Source organism: Rhinichthys klamathensis, unplaced genomic scaffold, assembly GCF_029890125.1.
Source record: "Rhinichthys klamathensis goyatoka isolate OS25496 unplaced genomic scaffold, OSU_Roscu_1.1 h1tg000850l_1, whole genome shotgun sequence".
NCBI lineage: Eukaryota > Metazoa > Chordata > Actinopteri > Cypriniformes > Leuciscidae > Rhinichthys > Rhinichthys klamathensis.
In genome coordinates this window covers 40,326-58,400 of record NW_026607224.1, presented here as the reverse complement: position 1 = coordinate 58,400, position 18,075 = coordinate 40,326, and the positions used below count along the sequence as shown (strand labels likewise).

General features: G+C 35.8%; 4 protein-coding genes across 6 annotated transcripts; 3 read left to right on the top strand and 1 right to left on the bottom strand.

Moving 5' to 3' along the window:
* Positions 1-2,351: 2,351 nt before the first annotated feature.
* LOC130078292 (surfeit locus protein 1) lies at positions 2,352-4,873 on the bottom strand. Its single transcript, XM_056243830.1, has 9 exons — positions 4,727-4,873; positions 4,518-4,596; positions 3,876-4,003; positions 3,710-3,792; positions 3,421-3,612; positions 3,260-3,332; positions 2,922-3,084; positions 2,709-2,790; positions 2,352-2,489 (listed from the first exon to the last, which is right to left on the bottom strand). Exons 1-9 carry the CDS (start codon positions 4,787-4,789, stop codon positions 2,423-2,425), a joined length of 930 nt encoding a protein of 309 aa, XP_056099805.1. The 5' UTR covers positions 4,790-4,873; the 3' UTR covers positions 2,352-2,422.
* Positions 4,874-4,925: 52 nt separating this feature from the next.
* surf6 (surfeit 6) lies at positions 4,926-7,229 on the top strand. Of its 2 annotated transcripts, none has more exons than XM_056243828.1 (5): positions 4,926-5,033; positions 5,230-5,328; positions 5,525-5,719; positions 5,791-5,870; positions 6,157-7,229. In XM_056243828.1, exons 2-5 carry the CDS (start codon positions 5,235-5,237, stop codon positions 6,868-6,870), a joined length of 1,083 nt encoding a protein of 360 aa, XP_056099803.1. In that variant the 5' UTR covers positions 4,926-5,033; positions 5,230-5,234; the 3' UTR covers positions 6,871-7,229. The 2 variants fall into 2 exon arrangements, with proteins under 2 accessions (XP_056099803.1, XP_056099802.1); XM_056243827.1 differs by having other exon boundaries at positions 5,208-5,328.
* Positions 7,230-7,867: 638 nt separating this feature from the next.
* kyat1 (kynurenine aminotransferase 1) lies at positions 7,868-13,551 on the top strand. 2 transcript variants are annotated; one of them, XM_056243845.1, is made up of 14 exons: positions 7,868-7,941; positions 8,047-8,105; positions 8,556-8,703; positions 8,818-8,967; positions 9,124-9,210; positions 9,308-9,433; positions 9,867-9,987; positions 10,067-10,143; positions 10,295-10,384; positions 10,474-10,660; positions 11,570-11,646; positions 11,753-11,839; positions 12,743-12,831; positions 13,239-13,551. In XM_056243845.1, exons 1-13 carry the CDS (start codon positions 7,870-7,872, stop codon positions 12,800-12,802), a joined length of 1,341 nt encoding a protein of 446 aa, XP_056099820.1. In that variant the 5' UTR covers positions 7,868-7,869; the 3' UTR covers positions 12,803-12,831; positions 13,239-13,551. The 2 variants fall into 2 exon arrangements, with proteins under 2 accessions (XP_056099820.1, XP_056099821.1); XM_056243846.1 differs by lacking the exon at positions 13,239-13,551 and having other exon boundaries at positions 12,743-12,850.
* Positions 13,552-17,343: 3,792 nt separating this feature from the next.
* ifitm1 (interferon induced transmembrane protein 1) lies at positions 17,344-17,803 on the top strand. Its single transcript, XM_056243848.1, has 2 exons — positions 17,344-17,504; positions 17,594-17,803. The coding sequence occupies exons 1-2, from the start codon at positions 17,355-17,357 to the stop codon at positions 17,762-17,764; spliced, it is 321 nt and encodes a 106-aa protein (XP_056099823.1). The 5' UTR covers positions 17,344-17,354; the 3' UTR covers positions 17,765-17,803.
* Positions 17,804-18,075: the final 272 nt, after the last annotated feature.

The following is an 18,075-nucleotide window of genomic DNA, read 5'->3' as shown; positions in this document are numbered from 1 at the left end:
ATTGTGGGAATGTCAGGTCTATCTTATCTTATATACCACCACCACTGTAGGCCTACCTTCAGACATATTTTGGATCATACAACATAATGTGATACAGTAGCTAACTGTAGCTGCTTCTCCTCCATTTTTGTTAAATCACTGCTGAGCATGATGGGAGGAATTTGGTGGGAATAAAAAGCTAAAATCTAGTTGTAGTCCTGTAAATAGTGTCACTACAAGATTCAGTGTTTGTAAAATCTTTAGTCTGAGACTAAAAACTGTGAACCCAAAGTCTTTAGATGTGAGCTGATAATCTTATAAAATCTTTTCAAAGTCTTTTGGTGTACGCCCGGCATTAGTCAATACAATCAACTGAATGATTTTAGGTACTATTTATACAAATTTTTATAACCTTTATACAAATCTCTAAAAATGTTTTATTTAAACCACCTTTATAGAGCTGGGTTTCAACCATAGACTAAAAAATAGGTTTCAACATTTATACTCAACGGCATCCCATTAATGTCCATAAATAACCCTCTGGTGCTGTTTGGTCTTTTTTTTCTTTTTCTTTTACTGAATTTTTACTTTCTCAGAATGGTACAAAACTTGATAAAGGTTATGTGAACACAAAAAATCATGGACATGATTCATAAAGGTTATTATTCTGAAAAAGTCACTAGTACTCCTGCATTGGAAATGAATGGGAATCTTAATTTCATATAGTGGAAGCTTTTGGTACTGCGCAAACAATCTTGCTGAAAGCTCATTCTTTGAAATATCAAGCTCAAATTTGAAACGCTAGTTTAGATTTATGGCTTGATTTCTTGCAGTTTGAGTAAAATGTTTTCATATAAAATATGAAAATGGTATTGTGAATTTTTCATAAATGTAAAATTCTATAACCTTAAGTTCACTTAAAAAAATTCACTTCAGGAATATTCTGCCAAGTGTCATCTTTAAAAAGAGACTGTTAAACTTAAGTCTGTTCCAAAGCATTTAAAATTTAAGTTGGAAATGTCATGTTCAGGTCTATGCTCAAAGTGAATAAATGAATAAATCCCCTAAAAATACAAAAGTACATTTCATTAAAATAAAAAATTGACTGCCACATGAAGAGCACCAGAGGGTTAAATGTCCTTATTGGCTAAGATAATATCTGTGTTCGACTTGAAGCGGCGCTGCACAGTCTTAACGGTGTATGACAAAGTACCGCAAGAGTAGCTGCATACCTACTTACTCCAGAATTCCTGCTGGAAGTGGAAACACTACTTGTTTTCCAACTTTTTATTAACCGTAACAGTTTTGTTTTGATAAGAAATATTTTGTAAAAATTATAAAATAAATAATTTCAGTTTACAGAATTTTGTGTTATCCTGTGGCCTCCTTTGAAGTTTGCTGAGGCTGGTTGAGAACCACGGCTTTATAGCATAATTCCCCTTTATAACCTTTGTATCATAGCATGAAGTCCCTGTAAAGGCAATTCTAAAAAAAAAAATTCTAAACCCATTATAAATGTTAGACATGTATTGCTAAAACATATTACAAAGACTGTGAACTGTGAATTACTGAATTGTGGAGTTAGACCGTTAAACAGTTTTTCACCATTGCTATTTTTTGGATTTTTTGGGCGGGGCTAAAACGGGGCTCGATGACGCACTGGAGCCCCTGAGCTCCTGGACACGCCCCTACTTGATGACGCACTGAGGCCACTCAATCGTGACTTACTGTCAGTACTAGTTACTACAGCCTACAGTTTGCTAGCTAGCTGCTTCGACACGGAAATGCGTTGGCTACTACCTGGATGCGATCATGTACAAAACAGATCGGTGTCTTTATTTAAATTTCCTAAAAACGATCACATCACGAAGAGGTAGATTAATTTTGTGAAGAGCCAACCTTGATGGAGAGCTGAGGATCACCGCCAACACCCGCCTCTGTAGCGATCATTTTACACGGGATAGTTTTATAAACTTTCGTCGGAGACAACTGGGATTCACTGATAATCCGCTGTTACTGGTGAATGGGGCCGAACCGACTATCTCCCGCCTCGGCCTTCATCTCCCCGTCCCGAAAGCAGTATCACAAATATCACCGTCGGCTGCTTTCCCGCGAGTGGGCGTGGTTTCAGCGCAGCCAGCGGACACGCCCCCAGCGTTTGAGAGCAGAATACTGCTCATTTTTTCAAGATTTTGATAGCTTATTTTATGTACTTGCCGGCTTTTTTTATCATTCAAATTTGTCTGGGTGGCTAATAACACATTTTTCTGTGGTGTGACAAACTCAGAACACATACTTAATTTTGACTTTACAGGGACTTTAACTAATTCATTATTTTATCAGACAACAGATCCACATCTTTATTAACAGTATTGGGTTCAACATTAAAAGAGCTTTATTATTCTACAGTGAATATTCCACAAGAGGAAAGTGCTGACATTTTTTATAAAGCAATACGCTTGATGAATTTTGCATACCACATGTAGGAGGTGGCAGCACACAGTCCATACCTAAAATAAATAAATAAATATTCAGTTGTTAACAATAAAAAACAGTTCACCTCAATCAAATAGTTCTTAAATAGTTTTAAAGCAATTTTGTTTCTTTTTCAATTCAAGGGTAAATGTATGAGGACTTAAATAAAAATAACTGTCCATTTATCAATCCAGACAAGTAAGGCATGTTTTGAGGTAAATGACAATGAATGAGTAAAATGTATTTTAACAAACCATGTGATGACATATTGCATGTGTTCATTTCTCAAGGCCACTCTTGTCTGCCCTCCTATTGGCCCACCAGGTATTGTGCAGTCTGAATGAAAGAATAGAAAAAGATTTTAACTGACTCACATTCATTACATTTGATGTGATCACTGGGCAAAACGTTTTATGGGTTTATACTAAATATTCACCAAAAGTTAGTATATTAAGAGCAGCTCTAACCAAACACAGCATCAATGAAGATCTCCTCAGCACCAGTGACATTCGCCATGGCCTCCAGATCCCGATAGTGCCAACTATTTGCCTTCACATTGTTTTGAGGGACAAATGGTTTCCGCTGCTCGGTTAAACGCACCACGCCAACAAGATCCACATCCTCAGTCACCTTTTAGAAAATATAAACAACCTCAAAAATTATTTAACATGTAGAAAGATTAAGATAATGTAATTTAAAAAAATCTAAAGTCTCAGAGAAAAATTAATACAGTGAGACCCTGATGATAGTTGATAATGTTTATGCATGGATTTGATTCAGTAGAGATTAATGAAGACATTATTACCTGTCCCTTCATCCTGGTTTCTGGTCTGATCTTAGCTTTGGGTACATAACCTCTGTTCACCAAGATAGTGATCCTAAAAATTGATCCAGAGAGTTTTTACGCATTAGAGTGCAAGGCAAGTGTACATAATTCAGTGGAATCTAAATTGATTGTGTTTTTACCCCAGATCAGTGCAGTAGAATGGAGTAATGACATTAGCTCCACTCTCAGCGCTGGAGGAAATCCTGCCTGCCTCACGGGTCTCTCTCTCAGGGTCCACAGGGGAGCGGGGCAGGACATACAGCTCTTTTGAGTGATCAAAACGCCCACGCACCTTCACCCGCCTGTACTCCAGCTGTTTGATTTCCATAGAACTGTCACACACAGATTACATTACCACTTCATCACAACGTCTAAGCTTAATAACACTGGAGAGTGTGGCACTCAGATGTGGAGAAGGCACAGACTCACTCCATGGGCAGTGGGATAGGCTCTGAAGTCGTCAGGCTCTGAAGATCACGGATCAGCTCCAACTTCCACTCTCTGCGTTTTAACTACAAAATCAAAAGCTAATTGCAGTTTTAGTAATGAATTTTATTTTATTTTTTACAGATAAACACCACCATCATGCATGTACCTGCCATGTTCCAAGACAAAAGGTGGTGGCAGGTATTAACAAGAGTAACCACTTCAGGAAGGAGTCTTCTCCTTTCTCCGTTCCCGCAACAGTGGAACTTGAGCGCTGACTAAACCTGGATAGGTTACCTATGAAAAAAAAACACTTTAAAAATCAGAAGATTTGTTCAAGCATAATGCCTGAACGAAAGACAGCTATATTTTAGTCTCTAGCCTATTAGAAACTCACTCTAACTGTTAACCTTTTTTTATTTTACACTACCATTCAAAAGTTTGGGGTTCAACAGAAATTAATAATTTTATTCAGCAAGGATGCATTAAATTGATAAAAAAAGTGACAAAGTATACTTTTACATTGTTTTTAAAAATTATATTTCAAATTAATGTTGTTCTTTTAATTTCCACAAACAGCACAACAGTTTTTTTTTCATTATTAATAAGAAACGTTTCTTGAGCTGCAAATCAGCATATAGAATGATTTCTGAAGGTTCATGTGACTGAAGACTGGAGTAATGATGCTATATTTTAAAATAAATTCAAATAGAAAACAGTTATTTGTAAAAAAAAAACATTCAAAATCTTAACGAACACAAGTCTATTGAGAATTAAGAATTTAATAAATGAGAAACGTAAAGAGAATTACACCGGAGCACTCGGGCATCCTGCCGTCTGAATAAACCATGTCGCGTCACAAACAGGGTCCTCTTGGGTGAGATGAGAATCTGAGAAAAGAACAAATGAACTACTACACTTTAACGGTCAAGAATAAATTACAAACATTTTGATAGTAAATAAACATTATTTTAATGGAAATCTGCTTTATGAGGTGGAAAAAAATGAAAATGAACTTACACTTCCTCGAATGATCTTAAATGTATTATGAGAGAACATCAGCATTAATCTGAAACTGCTCATGATAGCTGGGATTGTTGTAACCTAAACAGCAACTGTCAGGTCGACTACATAACATGGCTTGTGCTTTCAGGGGAATGCTTTCAATGTAACCATTTCCGGGGATTCTGAACCATCATGCGCATGCGCAAGATCAAACACACGTGGGGCATGTTTCTGAATACACATTTGGTGAAGTTATTAGTGCTGTCGTATTCAGTCCACATTTGAAGGCTTTTATCCGATTCAGTGTGTTATTTCTAGGGAGGTAAAATGCCTTTGTATTTATTCTCCAGCTGATGAAACACAGTTAAAACATCACAGAAGTTGTGCGGTGAAATTTCGACGTTGTTTTATTGTGCGAGGTAAATATTTCGAACAAGTTAAACGCATAATGATACGCTTGCTACCTTTATTAATTGATGTATTTGTTATTTATTAGTTTGTTTGTGTGCTTGTAATAGGAATCATGGCCAGCCTTGCTGCGAAGTATGATTACCTGGAGAAGTTGACACGTAAAGTATGTGTGTCTCAGAACAAGGAGCCGAAGAAAAGACCCTATGGTAATGTTCTGCATTGTTAATCGCACATTAATGAATTATTAATGTTGAATAGTCATCTGCAGCAGTGGTGAAATTGTTATTGTTGGTTTATTTATTTATTCATGCACAGTTTGAATTTGTAAGCAGTTCGAAGAAGTACAAAATAACCTTTTTGTTAATAATTATAATTAATAAAGTTGTATTAATCCCCCTTTAGTTCCATTCCAAGGCAGTGGGGTTAAAGATGGTGCGCCTCCAAAGAAGAAAAAGAACAAGCAAAAGCCAACAAAAGGAGATAATATGAATGCAAGGAAAAACAAACCAGTTCCAAAGGGCACTCAGCCTGCAGTACCTCCAGCTCAGAGAAAAAATGTTCAGAATGGGATTTCAGAGACACAAAAGAAGACTGAGGGTAAAAAAGCAGTTTGTAAAGAGAGAATATTCATTCAGAATGCTTTATTTTAACTGATTCATCCCTGTTAGGTGGAACATCACAGGAATTTAATGCTGTAGACATTCTTCGTCAGAGGCTCCACCAGAAGATTGAGGAGTCTCGTGGACAGGTACATGCTCCAGTTGGACTAAAAGATTAAAAATGGAATAAAATGCCATGTCTGTCAGAGGGATATTAAGTGTTAAAATGCTGAATCTCTTTACTTAAGAGCATATGTTTTCTACGGGTCAGAGAAATTGCAGAAATTGTTCATAAAAGCTATCTTAAAAAACAACATGATAAACATTACTTTTTTTTTTTAATAAAAAAAAGTTTTACATGAATAAAATAAGAAATGTATTATACTACACATTTAGGAGATTTTAAGCCAAGTATTTATATGTGCTTTTTTTCAGGGCACTCCTAAAGATCCTTCCTCGGAGGAGGTAAAGAAAAAACGAGAAAAACGAAAACAAGAAAGGGAGCGTCGTAAGAGGAAAAGGAAAGAGTTTCGAATGAAAAAGTTAGCAGATGCCGCAGCATTGCAGGCAGGAGAAGATGACAAAGAAATAGCAAAACCTCAACTGCAAGTCAGCTCTACATCGAGCGCGCCTGCCAAAACGGAGCAGAGCTTCATCGTCTTCAATAAGATGGATGTTGGAGAAGACTATGTGGACAAAGGAACAAAGCTGATCCTGAATAAAAAGAAAAGGAAAGTGAAAGGAATGTTGACTCCGCTCACTGGTAAGAACTACAAGCAGCTTTTAACACGCATTGAGGCGAGGAAAGATTACCTGGAGCAGCTTAGGGAGAAGGATGAAAGCAAAGCAGAAAAAGAGGAAGAGAAGATGAGGTGGACCAATGTTCTCTACAAAGCTGAAGGTATGAAGATCAAAGACAATGAGGAACTCTTGCACAAATCATTGAAGAAGAAGGAGAAAATGAAAACTCAGAAGAAAAAGAAGTGGACAAAGAGGAGCCAGCAAGTTGTGGAGAAGATGCAAAAGAGACAAGACAAGCGGAAAAGGAATATTAAGCAACGCAAGGATGCCAAGATAGAGAAGCGCAAACAGAGGGCAAGAAAAAAGGGTCGTGTGCTGCCTGGGGATCTCAAGAAGGCTGACTTATAGGCAGAAAGGGTGAAAGGTGGAATTGGAGAAAAAAGGACTTTGCCTTGTGCTTAGGGCTGAAAGAGACATTAAAAATGTACTAATTTTTCGCAAAATTTCAATGTGAAGAAACTGTTTTTTTTTCTGTTGTCACTTTTAAGATTTCATCTTTATAAAGAAAATTATTTGTGTCCATATTTTGTGTTTTTATTATTCTGCCAAGCCAAGGTTGGAGATGTTTATCTACATTTACATTTATTGATTTAGCAGACACTTTTATCCAAAGTGACTTACAGTAGAGGTACATAAGCAAATTGTCACAGAGCCAACACTATTCATGGTGTACTTTGCAAGGTTTATTGGAATGCTAGATTGGGAAACAAGCAAGAGAAAAATGCTTTTTTGGCCTCTTTTTTTCTCATTATGTGTTTAAACATTGTACAATAAGAATGATCATTACAAATTACAAAGTGTATGTTGACAGCGTCAGTGCTAGTAGTCACTGGCCACGCCCACAGCGGGGGAAATGCTGTTATCTGATAGTATCTAATTCTGTGAGGTACTCACTCACCCTCAAGTGCAAACCTGTACAAATTTATTTCTTCTGCTCAACACAAGAATTTTATAAAAAATATTTTGAAGAATGTCTTATTTCTCCCTTTAAGAGAATTCTGCTGCCAGGAGGAGGAGCTCTGCTCGCAGGTTCATTGGCTCACAAGAAGTAAATGTGTGACGTCTTTAATAGCTGGGGAAGTAAACAATCAAGCTTTTGTGCGAAACAAAGTTTTGTGCATTCGTTTTTAGAATACAGAGTTAAATCGACATTTTACCACATGATCGCGTTTCGTTTGTCTCTCGAATCTCTAACGTTAAATCCCAAAGACTACTGTCATGTCTGAATCATTGACTGCACGTCATTTTAAGGTTGACAGTTCAGTTGCTAGAGATGTGGCCTGATAAATCTGTTACTGTGTGTTACTGATTTACGGCAGAAAACCTGTAGTAACTTAGAAAAACTGCATGTGGAGAAGAGCGGCGGTAATTGGACCTTCGGTGTCAAACAGATTAGCAATCGCAGGTTTTCTTGATAAGGTAGGAGACATTTCACACGATCGGTATTCCTGAGCATGTTGTGGTTTAGTGGTGTAATTTGAAACAGTTTTGTCTTATTACATTATTTTCTGCTTGATCACGCAGGGCATAATGTCTCGTAAATTGCACGCGAGAAGGATTGAAGGAATTGACAAAAATATATGGTAAGTAGTCAAAGTATAAGACTGCATCCTGCTGTACATTCGGCTCATTACACGGCATTTACCAAACAAGGAAATACATGGACATAAATATTGAGTTATTTTATTATCTTACGTAGAAAAAAAATTTGGTCAACCAACACTGCAAAGTATTATTATATATTTAAAATCTAGTTACACATATAGTGCTTATTATATTATATATATTAAAGGTTTTATGCTTGGGCTACAATAAATATTCAAAGTAACTGTCCTCCATTTTTATAGTCGGTAATCGCAATAACAGTTTTGAGTCGCAAGATGGCGCTAAATAGCCATTCTTGTATTAAAGGGAGCTGTGTAATTATCTGGTTACAGTAATGATAGATCTACCTTACCATTCTGCATCCAACATATTGAAGTAAAGTAAATAAATTGTTATGTTTAAAACTCCATGGTATTCCTTTTGTGTAGGGTGGAATTCACTCAGCTGGCTGCCGATTATAAGGCTGTGAACCTGGGTCAAGGGTTCCCTGATTTCCCCCCTCCTAGCTTCATTCAGGAAGCCTTCTGCAAAGCACTGAATGGAGGTTTCCCCATGCACCAGTACACACGTGCTTTTGTAAGATATTAGAAGTAACGATTTGCTTGTTTACTAAATGAATAACTGCTGCATAATATAATAAGTATATTAGTAAAGCTTTGTTAAAGAATCTAACAACATGCTGTCATACAGGGCCACCCAAATCTTGTGAAGATCCTGGCCAAGTTCTTCAGTAGGATTGTTGGCCGGGAAATAGATCCAATGGAGGATATCTTGGTTTCTGTTGGAGCATATCAAGCACTTTTCTGCACCTTCCAGGCTCTTATTGATGAGGGTGATGAGGTAAAGTTATCATTGTCAAGGCAATATTCATGTTCATAAAATTATATTTTATTCTGTGATGCATTGTTAGTAGAGAGCAAAAAAGTCACTCAATGTCTGTTTCTTTATGTTCGATATGTGATATCAGAATGCCCCTTTTTTCCTTTTCATGAGCAGGTGATTATTGTGGAGCCATTCTTTGACTGTTATCAGCCAATGGTAAAGATGGCGGGAGGAACAGCTATATATGTGCCCCTTAAACCAGTATGTTCTTATATCATGTGACAAGATCTGTCAACTTGTTTTTGTTCAAAAAACTTGTTCAAAATTGTTTTGAATAATACTTGATGTGTATTGACAGAGGGAAGGCTGTGGTCCTGCTTTATCCAGTGCTGACTGGGTGTTGTCTCCTGAAGAGTTGGCGAGTACATTTAGTCCTCGTACCAAAGCTATTGTCTTTAACACTCCTAATAACCCTCTTGGCAAGGTAAGTCCCCAACAAACAGAAGACAATTTTACCCATTATATTTTATCCAATATATTTTTATACAAGTGAATTTCACGTAATCTGTCAAGAAATCGGATGGTTTCGCAGGTAACTCAGGTTTAGGTTGGTTGTGTGTGTGGTGTGTTTACTGAGATGAAATAGAACAGTTGTTCTGCTTAATATTTTGATAAATACTACAAAATAAACAAAATTCATGATTCTTTGATGAATAGAAAGTTCAGAAGAACATCATTTATTTGAAATAGAAATGCCTTTACTGTCACTTTTGTTACTGTATTCCGCAGTAATTTTTTTTAATGTAAATTCCGATCATTCAGAACTGGAGCTGAAACTGAGCTGAAAGGTTTTTAAGTTTAACCACAGATACATATGCCTATATGCTCAGCCTAGCCCTAACTGTGGTTTCTTGCAGGTCTATCTGCAGGAGGAACTTCAGGTGATTGCTGACTTATGCATTAAACATGATGTCATTTGCATCAGCGACGAGGTGTACGAGTGGCTCACATATGATGGAACGAAACATGTGAAGATCGGTAAGTGCAGAACTGTGCGAATAATGCAATACATCACAGTTTTGTGGACTTTTAAAGAAAAATGACTTTTTTTTGACAGCCAGTCTGCCAGGTATGTGGGAACGCACTGTCACCATAGGGAGTGCTGGCAAGACTTTCAGTGCCACAGGGTGGAAGGTGAGCTGGCCAAATTCAACAGGGTTTGTTTTTTGCAATATTAATTGCCTATATTTGTCATTCTGTCTTTGGCTGGCTGGAAGTGCCTCAGTAGTAGGTTATTTTAGATTTTCTCTATTTTTGTTCATCACATTACTTTATTTTAATGTAGGTGGGTTGGGCAATGGGATCAGGGCATATCATGAAGCACTTAAAAACCGTCCATCAGAACTCGGTGTATCACTGTGCCACAGCTGCCCAGGTAAAACAATGCAATGTGTTTTAAATATAAAGTTTGTGTAACTTTTTCTTTTTTCAGTGGACTGACATTGTCAATTATTGTTTCTTAAGGAAGCCGTAGCAGTAGGTTTTCAGAGGGAATATGATTTATTTGGAACAGAGGACAGCTATTTCCTCCAGTTACCCCTCCATCTTCATGAAAAGCGACTGAGACTGGCAGATTGTCTGAAGAGCGTTGGCCTAAAACCTATTCTGCCCCAGGGAGGATACTTCATGATTGCAGATATCTCAAATCTTAGTAAGTAACAGAAAAATTGTAGAACAAAGTATTAAAACAGGAACTCAGATTTAATTATGGATTATAGAGAGTGTTCAATTAAATTGTTAAATTTATTGTTGAGAGGAAAACCCCTTGAGATGTGACATCTCGTTTTCGAGGGGACCTCAAGAAAAACATACTTCACAAACATACATACATGCTAACAAAACAAAGACAAAAGCTTAGTAAGTAACAGAAAAATTGTAGAACAAAGTATTAAAACAGGAACTCAGATTTAATTATGGATTATAGAAATTGTTAAATTAAATTGTTAAATTTATTGTTGAGAGGAAAACCCCTTGAGATGTGACATCTCGTTTTTGAGGGGACCTCAAGAAAAACATACTTCACAAACATACATACATGCTAACAAAACAAAGACAAAAGCTCTCCATCACACCAAAACCACCCATATTCAAAAAATTCAATTTTTACATCTTTGAATTCCTGATCTATCTGCCTGACATGAGTAGCTTTCATGTTTATTTTCTTCTGAAAATTCTCTTTTTGAGCTTGTTAATTTAATTGCAGTGTTCTTTCATTTAATTGTCTTTTCCAGTAATAATAAAATAAAATATACAAATATAAATGTATATAAAATATAATAAAAAAATATACAATATCCATAATTACAAATAAATATACATTATAGAATATTTCTATAATTTTATACAGAATTTAAAAACATTTTTAAGATTTTATACATTCCCAGGCATGTTCGTTTAAAATGTCTAGATATTTCCAGGTTTTCCATGATTAGAGGAATCCTCATATTATAAGAAATCTAAGTACAACAAGGCTACACACTGTGATTCATGTTTTGACTTGACTACTCAAAAATAAAGTGATCTTAATATTGCTTTTTGATTTTAAATGTTTTTCTTTAAGATATCAACCTTACTGACCCTAGTACTAAAGACGAACTCTATGACTACAGATTTGTGAAATGGCTCATAAAAGAGAAGGTACTTACAAGCATGAGTATTTACTGTTATACAATTTTTACTTATATATACATATATAGCAAAATATATTTTAAATTATTAAAGCAAGTTATTCACTTCTGAATAGGGACTGGCAACTATCCCTGTGTCTGCATTCTACAGCCCGGAACACAGAGAAGAATTCCAGAAATACATCAGATTCTGCTTCGTAAAGGTATTTTTAAGACAGAAATGAAATATGAAATCATTTGAAATAGACATTTTAGAAATAAAATTGCTTAATTATTATTTGGGATGTCAATGTTTTATGGGATGCCAATTTTATGCTTTAGAGACTGTTATCAAGTTTACAGGGTTCCCACGGGTCCTTGAAATTATTGAAAGTTTGTGAATCTGAAAAACAAAATTCAAGGCCCTGGAAAGTTTTTGAAAATAGATACAGGTCCTTGAAAGTGCTTGAATTTATTTTGTGCAAGAGCTTTTCCGGTCCGCTAATGTGTTATTTCGCCAACACTTCGGGACACTTGAATACTAGCTTGCTTGATTTACGTCAGTTACTCTCATTTACGCGTTACGTTAAGTGCTTCCCGCGTGAGGTACTTTGTGTACGTTGCCATGACGTTCACGCGCGCACGAAACTACTACGATGGTACCTCAACGTTTCACAGACACACCGTGAAACATTGCAAAAATAGACTGAAACCACTGAAACGTGATGCCTGGAAAATGCAAGTTTCAAGATATTTGGAATATTTTATAATGTATTTGATCTACACTATGTTGTCCCCACATTAAGTCCTTGAATTTGAGGGTATTGGACCTGGAAAGTCCTTGAAAGGTCCTTGAATTTGAAGTTAACCAAGGTGTGGGAACCCTGAGTTTAATTATCACCATGACCAGTGTTTTTAGTTTCCTTTTTTTGAATCAACTCTGTTAAACCTTAACAAAGTTAACTGTTAATTTTGACAGCCCTAATAATTTTAGATGCAATATAGGTTGCATTATATAGGTGAATCATACATTAATGCAGGAAAAGTGATTGCCATTGTGATTTGTAGTTCACCTTGTTAAAATGTTGTTTATATTATTTCATTCATATTTTCATTAACATTAATAGGAGGACTCTACCCTGCAAGCAGCAGAGGACATCCTGAGGCAGTGGAGTGAAAGCAAATGAAAATTCAAAATCCTGACAGTATAGGCCTTCAAACAGTGTGAAAAGCAAGTGATCGCTTTTTTGTAAAGACATAGCAAAGCTAAAAATGAGACTGGTAGCAGTTTGGGATATGAATAGTTATTTAAAAAGTATTTGTTATTAGGGTTAGGGATAGTTCACCCCTAAAATTAAAATTAAGTCATTATTTACTCGCCCTGGTGTTGTTCTAATGTCGTATTCCATTCTTTCTTTATCGGACCACAAAAGAAGAAATAAATTAAAAACGTCCTGCTCGCACTCATACTTTGAATGGCAGCGAATATTGTGACCCGAATAAAGCTTTTTAAAAAAGACTCAAAAGGATCATAGTATGGTCCGATGTTTCATGTGTCATTTGCTTCAAGTATTCTGGGGGTATATGATAGGGCTTAGCAAAAAACAAACCGAAATTTAATGTATTTACAGAAAATCCTGACCTTGGCCTTTCTTCTTCTGTGCACGGCGCGCACATTCATGAGACTCTGATAGGGCCGCAGTTCACTCCGACTCACACAGAAAAAAAGCACACAAGTTGTAGTAAATCAAGACCTAGTAAATCACGACATGAAATACAATCCATGTACTTTCTACTCTGAGGTGAAATATATCCTTTGTGTTCATCACAACATGAACTTATCACGTTCACATCTGTCAACTTGTCATTCTGACTGAGAGCTGGAGTTCCAGTCTTGAGATATTTAGTTCAGTGAAGAAAGTACATGGATACTTTTATGTCGTGTTTTTTTTATTCTTGATTTCTCACAACCTGTGTGCTTGTTCTTGGCAAGTCGGAGTGAACTAATGAATGCGCATTCTGTGATGCGTTTGCATGTTTTTTTTTAAGCTTGATGATGGTCGCAATTCACTACTGTTATATGGACGAGCACGAGTGGGACATTTTTGTTTTTTTCATTTCTCCATTTGTGGTACGAAAAATAAGGAATGGCACACTGTATTAGAACAACACCAGGGTGAGTAAATGATGATTTAATTTTCATTTAATGGTGAACTATCCTTTTAAGGTTATATTTATTTATATATATATATATATACATACACACATATATATATATATATATATATATATATATATATATATATATATATATATGGGCTGTCAACGTTAACGCATGGGATTAATTTTTGTCCAGTTTAACTCGTTCAAATATTTAACGCAACATCCGTTAATTTTTGTCATCCTTTGACTAGCTTTACATTACATAATCACGCTCTTGTTCATCCAAATGCTTTTAAACCATTCAAGCGCGACAAGATAAAAGAGAACGCGCTGCCTGTCAATGTCCTATGTGACACACACACGACACACAGAAAAACGCGCTCCAGTACCATGCGCACAGCGCGCCAGAATACAGTTCTCTTTCGCACTTGAACGAACAACAACACACACACACACATATATATAATATATAATATGCAGGACTAGCAGATGGTGATATTTGCATCAATAAACAGAGAGGTGAAAAGCCTGCATGGCAAATGGGGTTAAAAAATGAAACACAATTTTTCTTCTGCCTCCTTTTTCTGTTCTATTTAGTTTTATGTCTTTGAATGTGCAATTGAGAATCATTGTTGCCATGATAATATTCAATATCATATATTAATTTTGGGCTCAAAAGCATAATAGTGGGTGGAATCTTTTTAGTCGGTTAAGCATTGTTGTCCTTTGATTGTCATGTTGATGTTCTAATTTTTTGCTGTTGTTTGTCATCATGTTGGCATATATTTGCTGCCATTTGGATTATACTTTAAACTGAAACACTGCCTGTTATTACTGTCTGGCTCCACTCCAAGTTACAAATGACATATTAATTGATTTCTCTTAATCTTAAGTTGTTTATGTTGATTTCTCTTGCAATGTAAGTATTATGTTCAGCCAATTTTCGTTTAACTTTTTTTAAAGATGATCTATGGACTGTCCCCATTTACATAAATATGTTCATTGTTGCAGGAGAACACAATAAAGTGTCATTGTCACACACTGTTTTGTTTTAAATAAAGAACACACTATATTGATTGCAGCGTAATTGTAATAAAACGAATTTGATGAAGAGCCATTGGACTCAAAACGTCACCTGTGGTGTGAGAACATTAAATCTTTTTGTGGTGGTGTGGCAACTTTTCCTTCCTTTTTAAATTTTTTTCGTGGTTGAGCACCCTCACTGAGCTTTTTGCATGTTAGATGAGCGCACTTAGTGTTGAATCTTAATAAAACAAACTTAAACACTCCTCTGTGGTAAATTGTCTTTTTTTTTTTGTGCACTAACTACTTGCATATAATAAGTAAAGTAGACTGCCTTTATTGTTAGAGTTGTTTCTAAAAACTGCAAAATTCCCATCAGTATTGCCAAATAGAAACATTGCCAGAGCAGAGGAAACATAAGATTGTATGTGGGAAGTGATACAATTCCTTTTTCTTCAAAAAATACATTTAACTTTCATTTTACTATACATTAACACTTACTCTTACCTTTTAGAATGTGAATTCTGGAGAGGCATATTGCTATACTCATGCATGGGTTTACTTTGCATGGAGGTCAAAAAATTACTTTGTGACTTTTTTCTTATTTTAAACTGTTCAAATAATGTGTTCACGTGGAACCTGACAAATTGTGCTGTACAAATAATACTTTTTTTACCAATTACAATACGAAAATTTGTGCCGCATTGATCACACCCACAACACTGACACAGCAGCTAAACACACTCAAAAAAGAAAATTAAGACAAAACAAGTTAACAATTCTTTAAATTGTTATCACAACTTAATTTTATCTTGTTCAACCAATTTACTTCTATCGATTTGTGTTGGGATTGCATTAATGATTTTTGTTGTGTTAAAGTAGCATTAGAAACTAGGAACAGGATTTCTACTTCCCATCATACTTTGCATGGGGCTGGATACACTGTGAGACATTTCAAAGGTATTTTACAGTACCATAACCTCATTTCAGTTTTACAGTAACTACATGGTACTGTAATTGTGTAATACAGTGCAATTACTGTTAAAAACCCAGGTTAACACTATTGTAATTCATTCATGTGTACTAAATATAAATTAGATTTTATCATTTTTTTAATTAAAAAAATAATTTTATTTTTATCCCACATAAGTACTACTGACATTAAAATTATCTTCTGTTTGTCAACTCCTAACATCAACTCCTATATATGTAAAGACAAATTACTGATTGTGTAGATATTTTGCGTGTAGATACTTTACTGACACATATTTTCACCAAACAATGGAATTTACACTAAACAGTTTGCCTCAAAATAACTTGATTCAATCAAGTTTGGACATGTCTAAGTTTAGTTGACTTTAAGTTCATTTTACATCAAGTATTTGAGTAGAGGTAACATGTTTCCATTGTGTGGAACCACTGACCATTGTTGAATTAAGTTGAGCCTATAAGAGCAAAGGTATGTGTTAGTTTTTCTAATATGTCCTGCCTTTATCCTCCCCTGTTTTGCAGTCGCAATCACCAGGATCCTCTTGCTGTGGCCTATCACTTGATCATGATTACTCTTCCTTTTTTTTTTTTTGAGTGCAGAATAATAAAATAACAGATGTGTAAAAAGATGCAGACATGTAGAGTTTTTAGGCTATTGCACAGTGGGTTGCATCTTACAGCAAGAAGGTCACTGTTGGAGAGGAGGCCTATCTGTGTGGAGTTTGCATGCTCTCCCTGTGTTGCATGCGTGGGTTTCCTCGCGGTGTTTAGGTGTGAATTGGTGACACTAAAACATGACTTTAGGTGTGTGAATGTCTGTTTCCGATGCTGGAATAGACTACATCATCCCTGTGACCCTACTCAGGACAAGCAGTTTGGAGAATGGATATTACATAGAAAACTCTATACTGTAAAGAGTCTTTATTATAAGTCAGTTTTATTCACAACAATGCTGCGAAATTAAATTAAAATGTGCAATGTTCCAAAAACTCAAGTATCCCAACTCACTCTAATCTCAATGGAAAGAGAAGGTGATTTCTTGAATATCGACTACAATAAATACATTTAGCATTTTTTTATGTTACAAATTTAGTTTTATAATGTTGCTAATAAATGGACAGAATGGAATAGAATTAAAAATGATTTAAGACAGAATAATAACACATACAGTTTTCCTATGTATGTCTGAGAGTACCTGAAAAAAAAATTCAATGCCAACAAAGATGTTACATTACACAAATAAAAAATATTTGTGTATATAAACATCTTAGTTGGTGTGTGTCTGTGTCGAAAACATTTAGTAGTTTTTCAAAGAGATAGTTCAGCCAAAAATAAAAGCATCACACACATAAATAAATCAGCTACTCCGAAACAATGTTTTTGGGTAAACTTCACTTTATCTCCACCCAATGTTCCTTAACATTGCAAAACACACACACACACACACACACACCCCAGTTGGAGCTCTTTATAAAAGAGAGCTGAACACTTAGACATCACTGAGAGCAACTTCTTGTTCTTGAATTGACATGGCGAAGCAGAACTACAGCTTGCGGGATCCCGATGCAGGACAATAGAGTCTACACTGCTCAGCCAGTGATAGTGTCCATGCCTGAGCAAAAACTCAATGATGATATACTTTTTTCCACATTCAATCTTCACTTCTGTAACCCATGCTGCCTTGGGTTTGGGGCAATTTACAACTCAATAAAGGTAAGCAATACATTTAGGCCTTTTTCATTATATATTTGTCCTGCTGCTTTTCAAATTCCTTAAAGTAATATACGTTTTATGTGTATCAGGCCAGGGACAGCAGATTGCTTGGAGACTACGCATCGGCACGGTCTTATGGCAGTAGAGCTCGATGCCTAAATGTTGCTGCCATCATTATAGGTGTCATCGTTGTGATTACCGGCATCATCATCTTTTCCCAGACATTGAGTCAACTCACATCAAGATTTCATCGTCTTTAACTCCCCCAAAGAATTCATGTCTGAATGCATTTCAAGGCTTGTTATTAAATCATTTATATCCATAACATTTAGTAACCTATTGGTCTTGTTCAAAGAGTAATGAAAGATATATATATATACACACACACATCCCAGAAAACACTGAATGTTATGGTTCCCATTTGGTTATAAATAAAACGTTTGAGTAAGGTTCTGTTTTTTGCTGTTCATTTTTCTTCACAGGACATTGCATGGTGGGTTTATTTATTTATTTATTGCTTGATCATCTCAAAAGAACCTACATATTTGGAATCCAATAGTGAACCTCAGTA

What these genes read in the sequence shown, in the direction of transcription:
- ifitm1 (XM_056243848.1), top strand. Translation starts at nt 17,355, where the DNA reads ATGCAGGACAATAGAGTCTACACTGCTCAGCCAGTGATAGTGTCCATG. An exon ending in CAATTTACAACTCAATAAAG is followed by an intron (nt 17,505 to 17,593) that starts GTAAGCAATACA and finishes TATGTGTATCAG; the next exon opens with GCCAGGGACAGCAGATTGCT.
- LOC130078292 (XM_056243830.1), bottom strand. Translation starts at nt 4,789, where the DNA reads ATGAGCAGTTTCAGATTAATGCTGATGTTCTCTCATAATACATTTAAG. An exon ending in TTAAGATCATTCGAGGAAGT is followed by an intron (nt 4,597 to 4,726) that starts GTAAGTTCATTT and finishes TTCTTTTCTCAG; the next exon opens with ATTCTCATCTCACCCAAGAG. An exon ending in TTCTACTGCACTGATCTGGG is followed by an intron (nt 3,333 to 3,420) that starts GTAAAAACACAA and finishes ATCAATTTTTAG; the next exon opens with GATCACTATCTTGGTGAACA.
- kyat1 (XM_056243845.1), top strand. Translation starts at nt 7,870, where the DNA reads ATGTGGAGAAGAGCGGCGGTAATTGGACCTTCGGTGTCAAACAGATTA. An exon ending in GGAATTGACAAAAATATATG is followed by an intron (nt 8,106 to 8,555) that starts GTAAGTAGTCAA and finishes CCTTTTGTGTAG; the next exon opens with GGTGGAATTCACTCAGCTGG. An exon ending in TTATTGATGAGGGTGATGAG is followed by an intron (nt 8,968 to 9,123) that starts GTAAAGTTATCA and finishes TTTCATGAGCAG; the next exon opens with GTGATTATTGTGGAGCCATT.
- surf6 (XM_056243828.1), top strand. Translation starts at nt 5,235, where the DNA reads ATGGCCAGCCTTGCTGCGAAGTATGATTACCTGGAGAAGTTGACACGT. An exon ending in GACACAAAAGAAGACTGAGG is followed by an intron (nt 5,720 to 5,790) that starts GTAAAAAAGCAG and finishes CATCCCTGTTAG; the next exon opens with GTGGAACATCACAGGAATTT. An exon ending in TTGAGGAGTCTCGTGGACAG is followed by an intron (nt 5,871 to 6,156) that starts GTACATGCTCCA and finishes GCTTTTTTTCAG; the next exon opens with GGCACTCCTAAAGATCCTTC.